This window comes from Cyanistes caeruleus, unplaced genomic scaffold, assembly GCF_971803275.1.
Source record: "Cyanistes caeruleus unplaced genomic scaffold, bCyaCae1.hap1.1 HAP1_SCAFFOLD_80, whole genome shotgun sequence".
Classification (NCBI taxonomy): domain Eukaryota; kingdom Metazoa; phylum Chordata; class Aves; order Passeriformes; family Paridae; genus Cyanistes; species Cyanistes caeruleus.
This window is the reverse complement of record NW_028255890.1, coordinates 397,133-417,431: the sequence shown is the minus strand read 5'-3', so window position 1 is coordinate 417,431 and position 20,299 is coordinate 397,133. Positions and strand designations below refer to the sequence as shown.

The 20,299-nt window shown below is 56.4% G+C and overlaps 1 protein-coding gene across 1 annotated transcript; it reads left to right on the top strand.

Moving 5' to 3' along the window:
- Positions 1 to 10,632: 10,632 nt before the first annotated feature.
- On the top strand, positions 10,633 to 17,400 carry LOC147646757 (maestro heat-like repeat-containing protein family member 7). The gene is made up of 16 exons (XM_086873006.1): positions 10,633 to 12,026; positions 12,126 to 12,284; positions 12,555 to 12,619; positions 12,737 to 12,886; positions 13,075 to 13,223; positions 13,548 to 13,695; positions 13,945 to 14,132; positions 14,222 to 14,359; positions 14,642 to 14,756; positions 14,935 to 15,075; positions 15,267 to 15,443; positions 15,581 to 15,736; positions 15,900 to 16,001; positions 16,347 to 16,449; positions 16,730 to 16,786; positions 17,075 to 17,400. The coding sequence occupies exons 1-16, from the start codon at positions 11,900 to 11,902 to the stop codon at positions 17,272 to 17,274; spliced, it is 2,175 nt and encodes a 724-aa protein (XP_086729132.1). The 5' UTR covers positions 10,633 to 11,899; the 3' UTR covers positions 17,275 to 17,400.
- The last annotated feature ends 2,899 nt before the right edge of the window (positions 17,401 to 20,299 follow it).

The window sequence follows — 20,299 nt, the reverse complement described above, 5'->3', positions numbered from 1 at the left end:
CTGTGTCTGGACCCATGCCCTCAGACTGCACCCTCACACCTCCCCTAGATATTGTTCTGTCTGCCCCTAGTCCTGGTCTTTGCACTTTGTTCCTGTGCTGCACAGGCTTTATGGGCCTCATCCCTACTTGATTTTCCTATTCCAGTTGGTTTTGGGGACTCCACGGCACTCGCTCCTTTAATTTTCTCCTCGGTTGTCTGGGTGTCAGGGGACCCTGAAGTTTTAAGGATTGTTGCGGCCACTGTCAGCACGACTGTAAGGGCCGCAGTGCAGCGGGGCCTGGCCCGACCAGCAGCCGAATACCTCCTCAAAGGTGGAAGCAAGAGAGAGATTTCCTGGGCTTGCTTGTCTGCAAAATGTCAATCTCACAGAGGTGGATCCAGCTTTTTAAATGCTTTAATAGGTAGTCAGTTCCCACAGCCAGCCAGCTCTTGGATTTTGTTTGGCACAGAGGCAGCTCTCGCTTAGCAGCTCCTCTCAGTAATATCATTTCCATGGGGGGCTTCTTCCCTGCTCACCAAACAGCAATTTATGCAAAAGCAGCACAAACTGTTCTTCCTGTCCTCCTGTCTTTGCTAGAGAGTGCCTTTCAAAGGGATAATAATTGGGAGCGAGGGGGTTTACATTTTCCATTGCAAAGGAGTCTCCTGCCTCCCTTAGCTGGCCCCTGTCTTTCAAACAAAGACACACACGGTCTCCTTTTGCACCTTCACTTGGCCCCAGCCACTCCTGATCATTTGAAGGAGCGACTCAGAAAAGGGGCGGCAATCCCCCAAGGCCAGAGCTGCTCCCGGCTGCTCCTGGTGCCTTGGGCTTTTGAAGGGGTGCCGCGGTGGCCTTTGTGACACAGGCACGGGGTGCCGCGGTGGCCTTTGTGACACAGGCACGGGGTGCCGGGGTGGCCTTTGTGACACAGGCACGATGCGTCAGGGGCTGTGGTGACGCGGGACCTTGCGGTGCCCAAAGTCCATTGTGACATGGCAGAGCCCCTCCCCAGCTGGGGAGTATATAAAGGGCTTGCGGGGCCCGGGTCTGTCCCAGGACAGTGGCTGTGTCCAGGTACCTGTGTGCGCCAGAGGACTGCAGGCATGCAGGAGGAGAAGGCAAAGCCCAAGTCCCAGCCCCACAGGCCCTGGCCCGGCTCACAGAGAGCCCAAGCCTTGAGGGAGCAGCAGGAGGAGGCTGAGAGGGCAAGCAGAGGGAGGAGAGGAGCCGTGGAGTCCTGCGCTGAGGAAGAGGCAGAGGTCTGCCAAGGAGAAATGAACAAGTTCCAGCAAGGGACTCCAGGGGAAGCCTGCACTCAGCCACAGCTGTGCCCAGGAGAAGCCCATAGCTGCCAGGAGCTCTCTGAGTGGGAAGAAGGCCTTGAGCAAGAGCTGGTCCAAGTATGGGGGAGCTCCTGGCATTTCTGGGACTGGGATGAGGGCAAGGAGCAAGAGCCCTCCCCACTTGTCTCCGAGTGGGACGAGTGCAGGGAACGGGAGCTGTGGCAGGCAGACAGCGATCACTGTCAGGAATTTTCAGATTGGGAAGAATCCGATGGTTATTAGTAAGGTTAATTACTTACCAGTTTCTGAAGTGTTTTAAAGGTTCTTATGAGACATTCCTGTACCCTTTCCCTCACTTCCTTGCTATTATATAACAAAGCAGCTCCCATAGAAGCTGTGCCACACTAGAACAAAGAAACTCCCAGGAAGCTGTGCAACTGAGTAGTGTGCAAACTAAGGCATGCAAGGCACCAAAACAACGAGCTAAGAGAGGAATAAAAGGACAAGGAAACATATTCTAGCAAGCTATGATGAAAGATCATCTCCCTGCATCACCTATACCCGCTTAGAAACCATCTTCCTGCATCACCATGACCTAAAGAGGACAGGAATGGACTGACACCCCTAGACAGTGAACCTGAACAAGAGGCCTCCTGGCTACTTTCCTGAGGACGGAAGCCCCAGCTCTGCAGTGTGTGCTGCAAAGCTGAATTGTGTCTCCTCCTTGGAGCTGACAGTGTGGGAATGGCCATGGTGCAAGCAACCCCTTGGCCCCCCCCCCCACCCCAAGAGCCAAATCCTAAGAAAGGCATCAAACAGGAGTCTTGCCTCCTGGCCAATTTGTTTCAATTACCGTGTGCTGCACGGGCCGCAGCCGAGGGGGCCTGGACCCAGCCGGAGCTCCTCCCGGAGCCCAGCGGACTCCAGCTCAGCGGGGGCCGCAGGGGGGCACAGCTTAGGCTTGGCAAGGTGTGAGCAGCCGTGGTCCGGCCCAGCCTCAACCGGGGTCCCGCAGCCTCCCGTCCCCACCCGGTCACTGCCAAGGCTGGCCCGGCCCCACCAGGCCGAGCCTGTGTGACTCAGCCCTTCTGGGACACAGGGCCAGAAAGACTTCAGCCCTGAAGCAGCAGGCTTTGAGTTCAAGCCTTGGGAAGCGCTTGCCAAAGGCTTGATGGCAATTCATACGTTCATCAAGTCACCCCACTGAAAGTTATGTTTCTAGAATCTTCCCGTATCTCTCCCCAGATTGATTGCAATTCATCACAGTATTTTGCAGCTTTCTAACCCCAGCCTGTGTCTGGACCCATGCCCTCAGACTGCGCCCTCACACCTCCCCTAGATATTGTTCTGTCTGCCCCTAGTCCTGGTCTTTGCACTTTGTTCCTGTGCTGCACAGGCTTTATGGGCCTCATCCCTACTTGATTTTCCTATTCCAGTTGGTTTTGGGGACTCCACGGCACTCGCTCCTTTAATTTTCTCCTCGGTTGTCTGGGTGTCAGGGGACCCTGAAGTTTTAAGGATTGTTGCGGCCACTGTCAGCACGACTGTAAGGGCCGCAGTGCAGCGGGGCCTGGCCCAACCGGCAGCCGAATACCTCCTCAAAGGTGGAAGCAAGAGAGAGATTTCCCGGGCTTGCTTGTCTGCAAAATGTCAATCTCACAGAGGTGGATCCAGCTTTTTAAATGCTTTAATAGGTAGTCAGTTCCCACAGCCAGCCAGCTCTTGGATTTTGTTTGGCACAGAGGCAGCTCTCACTTAGCAGCTCCTCTCAGTAACATCATTTCCATGGGGGGGCTTCTTCCCTGCTCACCAAACAGCAATTCATGCAAAAGCAGCACAAACTGTTCTTCCTGTCCTCCTGTCTTTGCTAGAGAGTGCCTTTCAAAGGGATAATAATTGGGAGCGAGGGGGTTTACATTTTCCATTGCAAAGGAGCCTCCTGCCTCCCTTAGCAGGCCCCTGTCTTTCAAACAAAGACACACACGGTCTCCTTTTGCACCTTCACTTGGCCCCAGCCACTCCTGATCATTTGAAGGAGCGACTCAGAAAAGGGGCGGCAATCCCCCAAGGCCAGAGCTGCTCCCGGCTGCTCCTGGTGCCTTGGGCTTTTGAAGGGGTGCCGCGGTGGCCTTTGTGACACAGGCACGGGGTGCCGCGGTGGCCTTTGTGACACAGGCACGGGGTGCCGGGGTGGCCTTTGTGACACAGGCACGATGCGTCAGGGGCTGTGGTGACGCGGGACCTTGCGGTGCCCAAAGTCCATTGTGACATGGCAGAGCCCCTCCCCAGCTGGGGAGTATATAAAGGGCTTGCGGGGCCCGGGTCTGTCCCAGGACAGTGGCTGTGTCCAGGTACCTGTGTGCGCCAGAGGACTGCAGGCATGCAGGAGGAGAAGGCAAAGCCCAAGTCCCAGCCCCACAGGCCCTGGCCCGGCTCACAGAGAGCCCAAGCCTTGAGGGAGCAGCAGGAGGAGGCTGAGAGGGCAAGCAGAGGGAGGAGAGGAGCCGTGGAGTCCTGCGCTGAGGAAGAGGCAGAGGTCTGCCAAGGAGAAATGAACAAGTTCCAGCAAGGGACTCCAGGGGAAGCCTGCACTCAGCCACAGCTGTGCCCAGGAGAAGCCCATAGCTGCCAGGAGCTCTCTGAGTGGGAAGAAGGCCTTGAGCAAGAGCTGGTCCAAGTATGGGGGAGCTCCTGGCATTTCTGGGACTGGGATGAGGGCAAGGAGCAAGAGCCCTCCCCACTTGTCTCCGAGTGGGACGAGTGCAGGGAGCAGGAGCTGTGGCAGGCAGACAGCGATCACTGTCAGGAATTTTCAGATTGGGAAGAATCTCCTGAGCAGCGGCTGTCCCCAGGAGAAGGCACGAGCTGCCGGGCACTCTTGGACTGGGAAGCTTGCCACAAGCAAGAGCTGTCCCTGGATGGCCAGGAGGTGACTGGAGGCAAAGCAAAGAGAAAATCCTCCAGGTCCAGCTGGGATGATGACACTGATGGAGAACTGGCTCAGGACAGCAGGGAATACTGTGACATCCTGTGCAGCCAGCTCAAGCCCTGGCAGCGGGAGGACGATGACTGGGATGAGGTGAGCGTCCTGGAGCTGCACGAGGAAGGAGAAGAGGCCAGGCAGCAGAGACTGGCAGATTTAGCCCAAGAGGGAAGCCTGCTGCCTGTCCCTCGAGAAGCTTGGGTGGAGAGCCAGGAACCCGAGCTGTGCCCACAAGAGCAACTCTGTGCCGGGCCTGGCCCTCTGGCAGCCCAAGCCACAGTGGAAGATGTCTCTTCTCCTGGGCAGCCACTTCCCCACAGGAAAGGCCGCTCGCTCTTGAGGCGGGGGCTGCGGGGGCTGCGGGGGCTGTTCCGCTGCCCCTGCCTGGCGGCACAGCCACAGGATTAGCGCCTGCTGGCAGCAGCACCAGGCTGCAGATGGCGGCTGCCCCGCGGCCTGCCCGGTGCCCCAAGGTAGCCGCACGGGCTGCCCCGGCCTGCGCTGGCCCTGCGGCCGCTCTGCGGCACCCCCGGGGCAGCTCCCCGAGGGCACACGGCAGCCCAAAGCGGCACCCAAAGGGGGACCCTCACTGCCGGGGCTCAGCGCCGCATCCCGGCCCATCATCCGGCCAGGAAGGCACCTGGAAAGTCATCGGCTCCCAGCGGCAGCCTGGCACTGCCAGTGGCACCCCTGCACCGGGTCCCCAAGGGCCACAGCCACACGGCTCTTGGCCCTTTGCAGGGACACTGGCTCCAGCTCCTCCCTGCTGGACTCCAAGGCCATTTCCTCTCCTTCGGAAAGGACTTTGCTGATCCTGTGGCACTTTGGCCATGAGGAATGGACACAGGCAGGAGGTGTTGCTCCCAGGACATGACGGCGGCCTGCTGGACTGCAACACACACAATTCTAACAAAAGAAAAAAAAGTTGTATTTAGGAAGTAGTAGTAGGAAAGAAAAAAACCCAACCCCCGCCCCCCCCCCCCCCCCACTAAAACCTGCATAAGACCCTCCAGAAACCAAAAAATGATAAAGAATAAGAATAGGAATATTAGGAAGAAGAGGTGGAAGCTGAAGTAGATCAAGACATAGTAGTACTTAAAACATGGAAAATTAAGAATAAGAATAAAATGTTGGAGTCTGGAATACAGAGTGTGTGCCCTTGTTTCTGATACTTAGTTATAAGATCCAGTTATAAGTTCCCCCAGGCAGGGCAGGTCCCTGGGTGCTGCCCCTGGCCCAGATAGTTTTCAGATGGGAAACACTATCAGAAGTAAGGTTTTAGAAGACAAAATGTCTTCCCTGCTGACAGCACCGTAAGGAATAGCTGCAGGGCAGAGTTTTAAAAACAGAGGTTGTCTTGACCTCTCTACAGCCTTGCATGGTTCTCAGCATGATAGATCAGGGGAAAAAATATTATAGTGGGTCGGACACATCACATTGCAACAGAGATGCAACAGCACCCCTGATTTTTCCATGGTTCTGGATGACAAGAACTAGGATACTGTTACCGCTGAAGATGAATAGATCATGCGGACACAGGTGGAGGTGTGCTGAAAAGAAGAGCAGAGTTTATAGTTTATTTCCTCCCAGGATTTATAGGCTTCTGACCACAGCCAGGGATTGGATGGTCAGGATAACATTTTTCTCACTGCACTGGCCATGAGAGATGCCCATCACAAGACGTGTAACAGAAAGAATGTACACATATCTATGTTTACAGCTACTCTCCTGGGAAAGTCCTTAGAAAACCATGTCAGCAAGCTCAGAAGCTGAGTTTTCAGGGCTACATCTCCCCCTTTTTGGTTTAACAAAAAGAAAAGAAAAAAGAAAAATGAACAAAGAAACTAGCAACATTATAAACAATCAAAAAGATAAATAATAGGAAAATACAATACTCCATACAATCAGAAGGCTGTAATTTCAGGGTGATAGCTCACCCTTTCATTATTACAAAAAAAACCTTTTTTTTTTTTTTTGAAAAAAAAGCAGAAAACCAACAAAACTCAAAAATAAATGAAACAATTGTCCAACATCAACACCTGCTTGTGGATGGCTCTCAATTTGGTCACAGAGGCAGAATCCATGGCCAGATTGAAAGGCGCCTGGGAAAACTTATGAAATGCTCTGACAGCAGCCTGTAATTCCATCAATTGGGCTGATCTAAACTCATGACTCTCCAAAAAAATAAAACAAAAACCACCAACCTAAAAACAAAACAGCGACATCAATGGAAAGATTAATCTAATAAACTTGAGGAGCAGAAACTGCTTGCAGAACCTCCTCCAGCATCTACAGTGCCTCTGGGGTCAGTGTCAGAGGTGACTTTAAATCAGAGTCCCCCTTTAATAGACCAAACAAGGGAGACAGTTTAGTCGTGGTCAGTCCCATATGAGGACACAACCATGTAAAACTCCATTAATATTTGGACATCATTCATGCAGTGTCTGCACTGAATGCAAAAAAAAAGAATTGCACCTCCAGATGCGGGACTGTTCGTCCCAAAAATTATTTTGACCCTCAAATAATTTCAAGGAGGTTGTTTCTGGAGTCACTTGCAGCTCCATATCATTGGCAAATGCCAGCAAATTTTGCAGGCCTTATGGCAAAATCTCCATTGATATCTCTGTGTGGGCTCAGCATTAATGATAGCTGGCACCAGAAAGGCAAATTTGGGTCTGTCATCAGGATGCAAAGGAATTGCAAAGAACAATCCTTCAGATCCACAATGAGGACTAGCCAATCAGCAGGAAGCATGGCAGGTGAAGGCATGCTAGCCTGCAACATCCCCATGCTTTCCATCATAGCATGAACTTTCTGGAGGTCTTGCAGTAACTTCCATTTCCCAGACTTGTTCTTGACACAGAAAACAGGAATGTCCCAGGGACTGGTTGAAACTCCAGATCACTGTGATCCAACTGTTCTTGCATCAAGTCACGGAGGGTGACTAGTCTATCATGGGAAAGGACAACAGAATCTGCTGAACAAAGAGTCAGTCTCAAGTTCTTCTTTGCATAGAATCTGTCAGCATCGGCTCCAAGTGTCACTCTGGGGCCCATCAGCAAACCTGACAATCGTGATGTCCATGCCAGTGTCAAAAACCCGCAGAAGCTAATCTCTGAAAGCACCTCACCAAGGATGGACAGGAGATGGATGGTGTAGACCCATTCAGGATGATCCCTGGCTGTCAGAACAGCAGTCCAGTGACCCAGGGAGGTCCAGGGAACCCGAAGCCACCATCTCCCCACAGCTGGTTCTCAGCTCTGCGAACATAAAACTCAAAAGGCACAAGGTGAGCAAATCCAGGTCCTGCAGGGATAGGAACAGGAGGGGTGAGTGTGGAACCCATGGCAGAAATGCACCCCAGGAATTCCGAATCAACGTCCCCTGGGTGAGCAATAGTGCCTTGAGCATGAACACGGTATTCATCCACGCCACAAGAAGAGCACTCATGCCTTCACCCACCGGACCAAAGCATTCGGAAACACATGGAATGCCTGATACGCTCAGCTGCACAGTCATCTGACAAGAGGACAAGGTCCACAGGCCAGCTGAAGAAGCTCCAGCAGCCTGGGACCCCTGGCCCGTCAAGGCCACTGACTTCGCCCCTGCGGCAGCACCACCCGAGCCAGTGGTAACTCGCGCAGGACCTTGGTCTGCCGCGGCCGCAGGAGGTGGCGGGGGAGGGCCGGCTCCAGCCACAGGCTCGGGTGATGCCCGGGAACCCGAGGCGGGGGGGCTGGAGGCAGTTCAGCACAGCCCGCCTCCAGCGCCGGGAAGGACCGAGGTGCCGGTAGAGGCACAGCCTGTGAAGCCGCAGCACCGTCCTGCTCTGCTGCAAGGGGACAATCCAGGCTCGCAGGATGGGAATCCGGCAGCATGGGGCTGGCAGAACACGGCCTGGCATCGGCACCACTCGCAGAACCCGCCCCCACCCCCCACGAATCCGGCGCGGGGCGGGCAGCGCTCAGAACTGCCCCTAACAGCGTTTCTTCGGGGCGAAAGGTCCAAGAAGCGGTGCCAGCTGCTCCTCTGCTGGAAAAGCGTGCGCGGCCACCGGCGTGGAGCCCGGGCCCTGCCCGTCCCCCACCGCGGGGCAGGGCATGGCCCAGCCGCAGCAGGGACACGGGACCGGCCCTGAGGCATCCCCCAGGGTGGGTGCCGCCCCCCGTTCAAGCACCCCCCCATCGGTCTGTGCCAGGAGGGCACACGGAGGAGGCGAGTCCGCCCCGGGCTTCCACCGCCGGGGCATGGGCCGAGGCAGCGTTACACCCCCTGGGTCCGCAGCGCTCCCAACGGCCTGCTGGCAGGGATCCAACCCCGCCCCGGGCCTACACCGCCGGGGCGCCGGTCGAGGCGGGGTCACACCCACCGGTCCCGCGGCGGCCCCATTCAACCCGTCGCACCTTCGCCAGATCCCGAGCAGCCGGAGCAGCCGGGGCTCATAACCGACCAGCAGAGCCTCAATCAGGGAATCGCCTAAAGGGTCCCAAGCTGACTGTGAAAAAATCGCTTCAACCACAGGGAAAAACCCCTCAATTCTCCCATACTCACACAATCGCTGAAAGTCAGCATATGAAACATCAATCCCTCTCTGATCAGACACCGCATGCCATATTTCCAGAACCAGGCCTTCGCTGAGAGAAAGCCCAAAACCATCCATAGCCACAGGCTAGACAGTACCCTGTAACACACGTGCAAGACACGTCGGGGTTCCCCAGATGTTACCGCTGAAGATGAATAGATCACACGGACACAGGTTGAGGTGTGGTGAAAGAAAGTGCAGAATTTATTTTTCCTCCCAGGATTTATAGGCTTCTGACCATGGCCAGGGATTGGATGGTCAGGATAACACTTTCTCACTGCACTGGCCATGAGAGATGCCCATCACAAGACGTGTAACAGAAAGAATGTACACATATCTATGTTTACAGTTACTCTCCTGGGAAAGTCCTTAGAAAACTATGTCAGCAAGCTCAGAAGCTGAGTTTTCAGGGCGACAGTCTATCTCAAGGCCATTTTCATCTTGGGACATCACTTATCTTCCAGACTACATCCTGTACCTCAATTTTAACATGTAACATCTGTAAAGCGCTGCATCTGCCTTGTAACACTGATTCTTTTGATTGCTTCGAATAATAACTTCAATAACAGTTACTATTTAGTTAGGACAAATCAATTCCATTTACTGCAATCCCGCATTTCTCTTTTTGACCACATTGATTCATGCTTTTAAAAAAAACCAACTTGAATCTTAGTATTTTTTCTATATTCTCAATAATCTCATTTTTTGCATTCACTTTATTTCCATTTCTAATTTCTTTAACATTTCTTGTGCTGCATCAAGTTTTTTCCACTCTCTCTCAAATTTGGTTAACATTTTTTTGAGCTATTATAGTTACTTTTTGTTCAGTATTCCTTGAATTACTGAATGGATTATGGAATCATACAAGGTAGAAACAATAATCTTAAGGTAAAACACAATATCAAAAATTCTAACTTTTTCCACGATGTACTTTATAAAGGTTATCTCACCTTTGAAATGAATATTGTAGCTCACAGAACTGGGAGCAGGAGTCTCCTGTGGCCCACGGTGTGTCCATTCAGCCATTGTTAGATCGTCCAGTTGGAGCTCAGCCCGGTGCAGCCCAGGCACAGGCACCAGGCTGGTCCATTTCAGCATCCCAAAGTCTTTGTGGCTCCCTGTGCACCCATTGCTTCCTGAATCCATTCTTGAATTCCCAGTTACTGCTGTGCAGGACATGAGAACACAGGAATAGCTTGTTTGGCTCATTCTTGTGTTTGCTGCTCCTGCCTAAAGGAATCATCAGGACTATATGCTGATGTCATGGTATAGCCCAACAGCAAAGACTTCTTCTGTAGTGTCTAAAACTCAAACCTTGTGTGACTGTTCAGACACTCTAAAATCCAGGGTGAAGATGACAGCTTTGGTATGGAAGAATCCTAGAAATTTTGACATGTGATTTTTCTAGTCAAGGATTTGAATGCCAATGTGGAAACTACAAAAATCTTCAAACTGGTTTTCATTGGCAACCCCTTTGAAATGGCATCAGCACACCTACAGGGGACAGGGTATGACAGCGGGGACAGTACTTGGCAATTCATGGCTTCAAGTGTGGGAGATAAATATTTTGCCCGGGTTCAACCTGAAGTTCAAGTTTTCCCAGGATTTTGATTGATTGGTCATTGCAGGTCAATTTAATAAATGCAAAAGGATGGAAAAGCACAATTTCTGGAGATTGTGCACTAGGGAGAAAATAGGAAGAAAACCTTGAAAACAGTCGGCAGGCTTTGGAAAAATTCTAAAAAGATGTGGGCTTTGGCTGCCCTCTGGCACAGAAGCCCCCCAGGGGTACAGGTCTCTGGGGCAGGAGACGAGTGCCAGCACTGCCAGGGCTCGGGTGGGGTGGCAGGTCTGCCTTGGCGGGGACTCTGCCACACCTGCTGATTTCAGTGCTGGCCGGGCCCCAGGGCTCAGAGCAGCATTCGTGCCCTGGCCCACACGTTCCTTGTCTGTGTCACACCTGCAGGTTTAGAATGGCCACCAGCTGGGACGTGTCCCAAGGAGGCCGTGCCAGCTTCTGTGCAAGGCCCCGTGCCCTTCCTGCTGCGGCTGCGTCGGCAGCCCTGGGGGCTCCTTCTGCTGCCCTGAGCCTGCAGAGCAGGGCAGCGTTGGCTGATGGTTTGAGGCATTCCTAAAGATCCTGTTGGGCTGTCTTAGACCCTTTGGGCAAGAGATTCCTCCCAACCTGGGCCATTTTTGGGGGGATGGGGGCAGGGGGAACCAGGGCAGCTGGCAGGGTGCGTGAGGGCCCTTTGTGACATATGGTCACCATGGGATGGAAAGGGACAGGGTGTCAGAGGGCCCTTTGTGACATGTGGTGGCATAGGAGCTGGCGGTGACAGGACCACGCCACAGTGCTCGGTGCACGCGACGGGACAGGACGCGTCAGAGCGGTGCTGTGAGGAGCCCCCGCACAGCACACTCATTTGTGTCGGACCCGGAGCTTTTCCGAAGCGTTATTCCAACAGGTGACCTCGAGGCCAGACCACAGGGCTTGCTGACCTGTGGCCTTGCCGAGGCTTCTTTCTTAAGGTTCTGTCAAGGGCAGACCGTGGGACTTGGTGACCCGGGGCTTTTCCGAGGTGTCGCCCATCCCTGCAGTCACTGCCCTTGAGACCAGACCTCAAATCTTGACGAGGAGCCTCCTGTCCTTGTGGCAGGAGCCCTCAAGACACAAGTGCAGGACTTGCTGTCCTGCCGTCTTGCCAGGACTTGAGTCTTGCAGGTGCCTTCCAGGCACGACTGCAGCACTTGCTGACCTGTGGCCTTGCCGAGGCTTCTCAAGGTTCTCTCAAGGCAGACCGTGGGATTTGGTGACCCGGAGCTTTTCCGAGGTGTCGCCCATCCCTGCAGTCACTGCCCTTGAGACCAGACCTCAAACCTTGACGAGGAGCCTCCTGTCCTTGTGGCAGGAGCCCTCAAGACCCAAGTGCAGGACTCGCTGTCCTGCCGTCTTGCCCGGACTTGAGTCTTGCAGGTGCCTTCCAGGCACGACTGCAGGACTTGCTGACTCGGAGCTTTTCCGAGCCATCTCTCCTGCAAGTAGCTATAAATCCAGTCCCTGCCATGGAGCAGCGACCCCCAAGAGTGCCCAAGTTGGCCTGGGTTGAGGAGGAGGAGGAAGGAGAAGGCCCTGGAGCTGTCCTGGCACAGGAGACTGAAGAGGTGCAGGAGTTCCAGGCACCACGGGAGGGTGAGTTGCAGAGCTCGGCCTTAGGGCTAGCGCCTGTTGCCAGCTTGGCCCCATCCCATTGCATGCCATGCCATCCCCTGGTGCTGTTCCTATGGAAAGGATGGGAGAGTGTTGAAGATGATATGGAGCAGCGACCCCCAAGAGTGCCCAAGCTGGCCTGGGTGCAGGAGGAGGAGGAGGAGGAAGAGGAAGAAGGCCCTGGAGCTGCCCCAGCACCAGAGACCGAAGAGGTGCAGCAGTTCCGGCCGCTGGAGGAGGGTGAGTGGCAGAGCTGGGCCACAGGGCTGGTGCCTGCGGCCATCTTGGCCCCATCCCATCCCATTGCATCCCATCTCATCCCATCCCACCCTGTCCTGTGGAGACACACCCATGGACAGCATAAAAGAGGGGCTGGGGCTGCCCCCCCAGCAGTGGCCGTGCTCCATCCCCTGGGGCATCCGCGGGGCTGTCCCTGCCTGGGGATCGCAGGGCTGGGCTGCGTTCTCCGGCCTCTCCCGCAGCCCCTCAGCTCTGGCTGCTCTTTGCCAGATGCAGCCATGGCCCAGACACAAGAGCAGGACCTTGGCGGTGGCCTCTTCCGCAGAACAGCGCAGGTACCTGCAGCCATCCCCAACTGGGCTGGGCCTGCTGGCACTGCTCAGCCCAGCAGCACGCCTGGAGCACTCCATGGAACATCCCCGATGTTTCTGTCTCCTGCCCTTCTCCTACAGCTGGTTTGCAGCTTCATCAAGAGAATTCGGGAAGAAGGGACCAGCGCCATGGCCACTGGGCTCAGACCTTATTCATACATCTTCAACACCAAGGCCACTGCTGCCCTGCTGGATATGCTTGTAGAGGAGGGTTTTTACAGTCAAAAGCAAGTAAGCAGCCTGTGGCCAGGGTTTGATCCTCCAGGGATCGCTTGGCCTCCCAAGCCACACTTGCTGATCACTCAAAGCCTTTGAGGCCATTGCAGCGTGCTGAGAAGGGAAGCACTTCTCTGGGGAAGCTGGGGACATTCCTGACTCCCTGTGGCAGCTTTCCAAGTCTCCCCTTGTGCTTTCTCCAGGTGCCTGCCATGGTGAGGTACATCCACCAGTGGCTCATGGCCAATCAGTTCTCTGAGCACAGGCTGAACAGGACCCTGCTGGATCTGAGCGAGGCACAGCCCGCTGACGTGGTCATTGCTCTCCTGCGTGTGGCCCCAACGTGTGACAGGTACGGGGCCCACGTGCCCAGAGGGCTCAGGGCTCCTCAGCCCATCAGCCTGCACAGCCTGGCCCAGGTGTCTGACCAACAGAGACTTCCAGGGTCCTGTCTACCTGGGACCTTTCCCAGCCCTGCTACATCGGTCCCCGAGCCTGCTGCCATGCCATGGCCCTCAGGGCCCTGTCCCCACAGGGCTGGGCTGCCTGGCTGCTGCTGCTGGCGAGGGGCAGCAGGCAGAGGCAGAGCTGGCAGCAAGCTCAGCTCCCCCCCACTGCTGCCCAGGCCACGGGGATGTGTCTGAGACCCCCGTGAGACAGAGCTGTCGCCCCGCAGAGCTGCTATGACCATGTGGAAGACCATCTTGTGCTCGCCCAGGACAGCGGAGCGGGCATACCGGATAGTCCTCGATGTGCTGGGGAACTGGCCAGAGCACAGCACGCGCACCTCTGATGGAGACAACACGGGTGTCTTTGCCCTGGCTGTGAGTTTCTGCAACTGGCCTTTGCTCAGCCCCTGGCAAGCCACCTCTTCAGCAGCTCTGTTTCCTCCTTCCCCGACTGCATCTCCCTGCCTCAGGCACTGGGCTGAAACCTGGCCTAGGGGCAGCTTCAGGGGCACCAGGCGTGGAGCTCCCCAGGGGTTTCCCCTGACCGCTCCCTGCCACGCTCAGGCCCTGCCACCCGCACACCTCGGCACAGAGCGCTGTCTCAGGGTTCTCTGTCCTCTGCAGGCAACTGTGCTGATGTGGAAGATCCTTCAGATGCCCTGCGTCCCACATGTAGTGACGGTGCATTTCCCCCGCCTCTTTGTGCATCTGCTCTTCCAAGTGTTCTTCAGCACTTTGGAGATGCCAGAGGATCTCAATGCCTTCTGGAAGGGATGCCAGGAGCAACACGGCCTTGCCATCAGCCCCAACAGGTGCTCTATCCCACTCCTCCTGTCCCTGCCATGTCTCCACGGCACGAGCCAGTGCTCCCAGCGTGACCTGGGCTTTGCTGTGCACACAGCTTTGCAGTGCAGGCCCTGAAGTCCCTGCTGTGCCAAATGCATCGTGAGGAAGTGGTGGTGGAAATGGAACACAAGCGTGGCTGGGACAAGCTGCTCTCTGCTGACACCCACCACTATGCCGTGGGTCTGCTGGCCAGGTGAGACCCCCTTCTCCCCACTGCCTCTGGCATTTGTGCCCCGTGCTGAGGTTGCCCAACACAGTCCCCACTGTCGTGGGCCAGAGGGCCTCGTCACCGAGGGACGGCTAGGGAGACTGGAAAAGGCTGGGAAAGGAGGGTGCCCACAAGGAGTCACCTCCCCAAGGGCCCAGGTCCCCTATCCTTGCAGGATGGTGCTCAAAGATCTGAACTCTGTCAATCAGTCCTGGGAGATGTTTGTCCTCCCAGCTCACAGTCTGGGCTACTTTTTCACCCTGGCAGGGAGATGTCGTCTGCCTCTATCCCCTTGTGTTCCCGCATCGTTCCCTACCTGCTCCAGCTGCTCAGCACACAGGAGGCACGCTGGGATCTGCCTGCCCTGGCATTCCTTGTGGAGGTGAGCCTGATGGCCAAAAGTGCCTCCCTGCAGAGCTGCCTGCCACCTCTCTGCCCTCTCATAGCTGCAGCTGCCTGGGACGGTGCCCATGCCTTGTGCTGCTGCCCGGGCCCTGTTTCCTGTCTTGTTTCTGGGCTCCTGCCGGCTGCCTCCCCTGTCACTGCCCTGTGCCTTTCAGATCCTGGACTACCTGGACTTGAGCGAACGCAGCGCTAACAGAGTCCTGGAAATCTTCTCAAGGCACCTGCGGAGCGAGAGCAGGGACAAGCGTCACCTGGCGCTCAGGGCCCTTTTCAAGTTGATTGACGATCCCTCGATGGTGAGAAGTGGGCAGTGGCTGAAGCTGCGCCGGGAAACGCAGTCCCTTGGGCTCGGCTGGGCTTCGGGCCCCGAGGCAGCTGCTGCCAGCTCTCCTGCCTCCTGCTTCTTCCTGAGTGCTTTGGGACAGGCCTTTGGCCTCTTGGCCCTGTGGCAGCAGGGTGGCGTTTCACAGACTTGTCTTCCACACAGGCTGAAAAAATGCGGAGCCTGACTGAAAGTCTTGTAGATTTCCTGTGGGATGCAGATGGAGAGATAGTCAGGATGACAGTCATGGTGCTCAGCTTTATCGTCTTGGACAAGGACATGCTGATACCCAGCCCCATTGCCCTGCAGCTGGCTGAGGCGCTCCTGCCACTCTTTGACCACGTAAGGCTCTGTGCCCCCAGCCGAGGCCACTGGCTGCTGCCCAGACACTTGGTGCCCGGGGGATTCTCAGGCCTGCGCCCTGCTGAGCCCCATGCAGACAGGGCTGAGGTCTTTTTTCCTTCCTTCCTTTCATATAGGATAATAGCCAGGTGCAGCTGGTGTCCATATTATTCTTCCGATCATTGATGACTCTTCTAACAGAAAAGGAAAAAAAGGCCCTGAAGTCACACGTGCACCACAGCCTGCTGCCTCTCTTCTTCCACTGCCATGACGAGAACCAGCAGGTGGCAGAGGTGAGGATTCCTGGGCTGCTGCTGTCACCCGGGGAGGGGGCTCGGCCGCCTCCTGCCCTGGCACCTTGCCGGCTGCAGCCTCCTCCTGGCCTTGGCACACGAATGCGGGCGGGTCCTGTGTCCTGACTTGTGGGGCCATCTGCGGGTCTCTGCTGCTCTCCAGGCTTCTTGGGCAACGCTGCTTTGTGCGGCCGAGTTCCTGAAGAGGAGAGATCTTGAAAGACCTGTGAAAAAGAAGAAGCTGTGGATGATCACCGAGTGCCTGGTAAGGACGGCTTGGAAGGCCCAGCCTCAGCCTGGAGAAGCCCGCTGTCCCCAGCGCTCGGTGTGTGGGGCTGGCAGCTGCGCCCCTGCCCAGTGCCGCCCCCGGGGGCCGCACGGCTTCTTCTTCAGGCTCCTGTGGTCCCGAGCCTGGTTCCGATGGAGCCCCGATCCACTGGGGCTGCAGGGCAGGGCGGCACCGCGGCTCCCTGGGCAGCAGCCGGCCCTCTGCCCCTTGCAGAGCTCGGCGCCAGCGGCTGCTGGCCGGGCCTCAGGGTTGGCCGGGCAGGCAGCGCCTGGCCGAGGGGCAGAGCCCGCGCCAACCCCTCCCTCCTGCCGCTCTCTCCAGCTGGCACAGGACAGGAACCGAGCGGCGGAGGACCTGCGTCGGGCCCTGCCGTACCTGCAGAGCCCACAGGAGCCCCTGCGAGCGGCGGCCATCAGGTTCATCGGTGAGCCACGAGCCCGGGCTCCCTCCCCGCCCCGCCACAGCTCGGCCCCGGCCCCGACTGCTGCCCCGGCAGCGGCACCCGGGCCCGGTGCCCTGGAGCCCCGCCTGCCCTCGGGGCTGCTGCTGCCGGCCTCTGGCAGCCGTGCCCTTGCGCTGAGTCAGGATGCGGCACGGGCCCGGGCTGAGCCCTGCCGGGGCGGGAGGGCGTGTGGCCACAGGGCTGGCAGCGCCGCTGGCAGGGAGCTGTGCCGCTGGGGCCCTGACAGGCTCTGTGTTCCCAGGGATGGCCGGGCGGCTCCTGAGGCGGCAGAAAGAAGACCTGCAGCTAATTTACAAATGTGAGTGAGGGCAGCGGGCTGTCAGCGGGGCTGCTGGGTGGAGCTGCAAGTCCTGGACTGTCTGCGAAGGTCTCTGCTCAATGTGCGGATGAGGGGCAGGCGGCGTGGGTGGATCACTCCGAGGTTTCACGTGGGGCATTCGTGGCCAGCAGCTTCGGGCTGATCCCCTTGGTCCCTGCTCCCTGCTGGCCATGGCAAGAGCCGGCTGGGATGGCCCTGGCCGGGGGCTCTCCGTGGGCCTCCGCAGGTCTGGGAATCTGACCGTGGCTCTGTTCATCTCTCTTCCAGCCCTTAAGAACGTGGTTTGTGACACCAGCCCTGCCATCGGAAACCTGGCAATTCAAACATTTTACATCACCCAGGCAGTAGAGACGGCTCGATATTCCATCTTGGAGAACCTACAAGTTGAGCTGCGCAGGGCATGGAGGACACGGCCTCGTCTGTTGGGCCTCAGCTGGCTGCGCTGCTGGAGCTCTGCTGGCAACTGACCCGGCAGGCTCTGTCTGCTGGGGCCACCTGAACCAGCAGAGATTTTTTTTTGTTTCTTAAATATTGTTCTTTTCTTCTTTTCATTTTCTTTTAGGATATAAATATAGTATATATTATAATAGGCAGTCACTTCCCAAGACCTTTATCTTGCTGCCCATGGTGTACAGGGCATAGAGGAAGCGGGGAAAATGTGATTCCACTTGGGGAATCACAGCTCAGCAAGCTGCCCAGGCATGCAGTGGTGCAGGGAAAATGGCCAGAAACCCTTGGCCTTTGGTGGTTCTGCTGAAGGCACAAACGCTGTCTCAGCCAGGAAGCGCCGCCATCTGTGTCCTCGTGCCCGTGTGGTGCTGGCTGGGTTGCTGAGGGCTCCCACGTGCCTCTTGATCCTGCTCCTCTGGAGCTCCTGTGGGGCTGTGGCGCTGCTGCTGGTCCACGCTGGGGGAGACTGTGAGGGAACAGGGCACTGGGAGGCTGTAAATGGATGAGGGTCTGTGGAGGCCCAGGCGGGACAAAAGCGTGGGAAGGCGTGAGGGGCATGTGTGGAGGCTGGAGGCTCCAAAGGGGACAGGAGGCCCCTGAAAGGCCGGACCGGTGGGAAGACCTGAGGAATTGGGTGTCAGAGGGCATAAGCAGCCCCCGGGCAGCCACCTTTTTCCTGACAGCCGGCCGACCTGGCACTTCCCCAGAATGTCTCCCAGGCCTGCAGCAGAAGCCCTCGAGGCTGGGACAACACCCCTCCAGGAGGGTGCGGACAGCCCAAGGTGTGCCCAGGCTGGGCTGGCTGGGGACATGCAGGGCAGGGGGGTGCTGCCAGGCCACGGCCACTGGGTGCCTGCGATAAGGGGCAGTGGGCAGAGGCAGGGCTGGCCGCCAGCCCGGGCCCTCGCGGCTGCCCAGGACACGGTGCTGTGACTGAGGCTCCCCTGACACAGAGCTCGGGGTCCGCAGAGCTGCTGCCACCAAGGGGAGGGTGGTGATGTCTCCTCCAGCAGGGCTGCCCAGTCGCTGCTGCTGAAGCGACTCAGGAGCCCACAGAAACAGCAGCAGAGTGTGCACAGGAACAGCAGCAGAGTGTGCACAGGAACAGCAGCAGCCCCAACGTCGGCACCTGCACAGTGAGGCGTCTGCAGCAGCCGGGTGCCAAACCGGGGGAGGCTGTGGGCACAGTTGCCTTTGATTTGGCAAAAGGCTTCAGCAGAATTGGCCACAATGGCTTTCTCTTCACTTGCCAGCCTCACAGCAACGTTTGGCAGCTTCAGCTGCAGCCTGTGCCCCTGACTGACTTGGATGGCCGTGCTTGAGGGCGGGCTTGCCTTCCACATGTCATGTGTTGTTGTAGTGCGTCTAAAAATCTTGGTATCTCCCAAGAGTAAAACTCACCTCTGTTTTGTGTAATGTTAGTTCCTACCTGAGAACCTTCTCCCTTCCCCCTTCCTATTGGCTGTGACCTCTCTGTATCCCCCGATCACCCGCACCCCTTTGTATAAGAGATAAGACCCAGGGCATTTCTGTCTCTTTCTTGCCCCGGATGGACGACAGACAATAAATCTGCAATTTGGATTATTCCAGCAAGTTTGGGCCTCCTGTGTCTAGATACTTTGAGTCCGTGTTGTATCCACTTATCCCTCCGGCCCCTGTTCCCCAGGGAGAAGGGGCAGGGAGAGAGAGAGTTACACCCCTTGCTCCTGCAGAGGGGCAGGGAGAGGGGTGTCCCGGCCCTGCCTCCCGATGGGGGGGTGCCAGCCTACCGAGCCTGGCGTGGCAGGGTGCGGGCCCCCGCCTGGCTCCTGCAGGGGAGGAGCTGGGTCTCTCCACAGGCTTGGTGAGGGAATGGAGCCCCCAGAGCCCGGCGTGGGGGGGTGCAGGCAGAGAAGCCCAGGGAATACCAGCCCTGGAGAAGATGAATGTATGCTAACAGCGGCTCCTGTAGTATACAATAGCAGCTGATATTCAAGTCAGTTATGTTAATATTAACCAGCTCCCATCTGATAGTTTCTTACAGTTTGTAGATCGACTGAGACTACAGATACAGAGACAAGTTAAAGAACCAGTGGCCCAGACAGAACTGCTTCAAGAAATGGCCCAAAGAAATGCCAACGACGCTTGTCGTAGAGTAATTCTGAGTCTACCTATTAACCCTCCACCCACCATAGCAGATATGATTGAAGCCATGTGCCCAGAAAGCAGACTTGTACAGTGTACACGGCAAGAAACCAGGCAACCCAAGGACAGTGGCAGCAGTGACAGCAGGAATGAATAAGCCACAGATGTCACCAGAACAGCTGCAGCACATCGTCTGTTTCCAGTGCAAGAGGCCAGGACATTTTGCAAGGAACTGTCCTCAAACCCAGCAACAAGGGAAACACTAGAAAGAAGCTCTAGCCAGTCAACCAAGAAACTAAAGTCTCAGCGCTTTTCTGTCAAGCGCAGAGACATAAAAATGACAGACCTGAAGCAGAAAAAAGACTCTATTTTAATGGGAAAAGGGGAGGAAAGGGAGCGGGCTGAGAGGCTGCAGAAATATAATTGTGAGGAACGTTTGCCTAATAAGGTCTGGCAACCGCAAAAGTGATTCAGTAAGTGATTTGTAACTTGTCATGAGGTGACTTTACCTTTAAGGTGGTTTTAAGAGCTAAGGAAGTTGAAGTTGCTGGTGGCTGATGAGAGTCTTTTCTCCTGACCAATTATCAGTCATTACTGGGAATTGACAGCAGTTTTGAGCATTGAAAAGGGAGATCAACTTGTGAACCCTACCTTAAGATGTAAAGTCAGAGCACTCTTGGGCTCTTTGTTTCCTGGCTGTGAAAGGTAACAGAGCTCCAGGCCTCCCGTTCTCTGCCCGGCCATGTGGCCGGGCGGGGGCTGGGCTGGACCCAGCGGCTCTCGGCCGGGAGATGGGGGCTTGCGGGGGGCTTTCCCCGGGCTCTGGCCAAGCCAAGCCGATCTCTGGCTCGGCTGCAGGTTTTGCTGTGACTAAATTTACTAGAGACTGCCGAGTGAAGAAAGAAAGAGGCTCTGAAC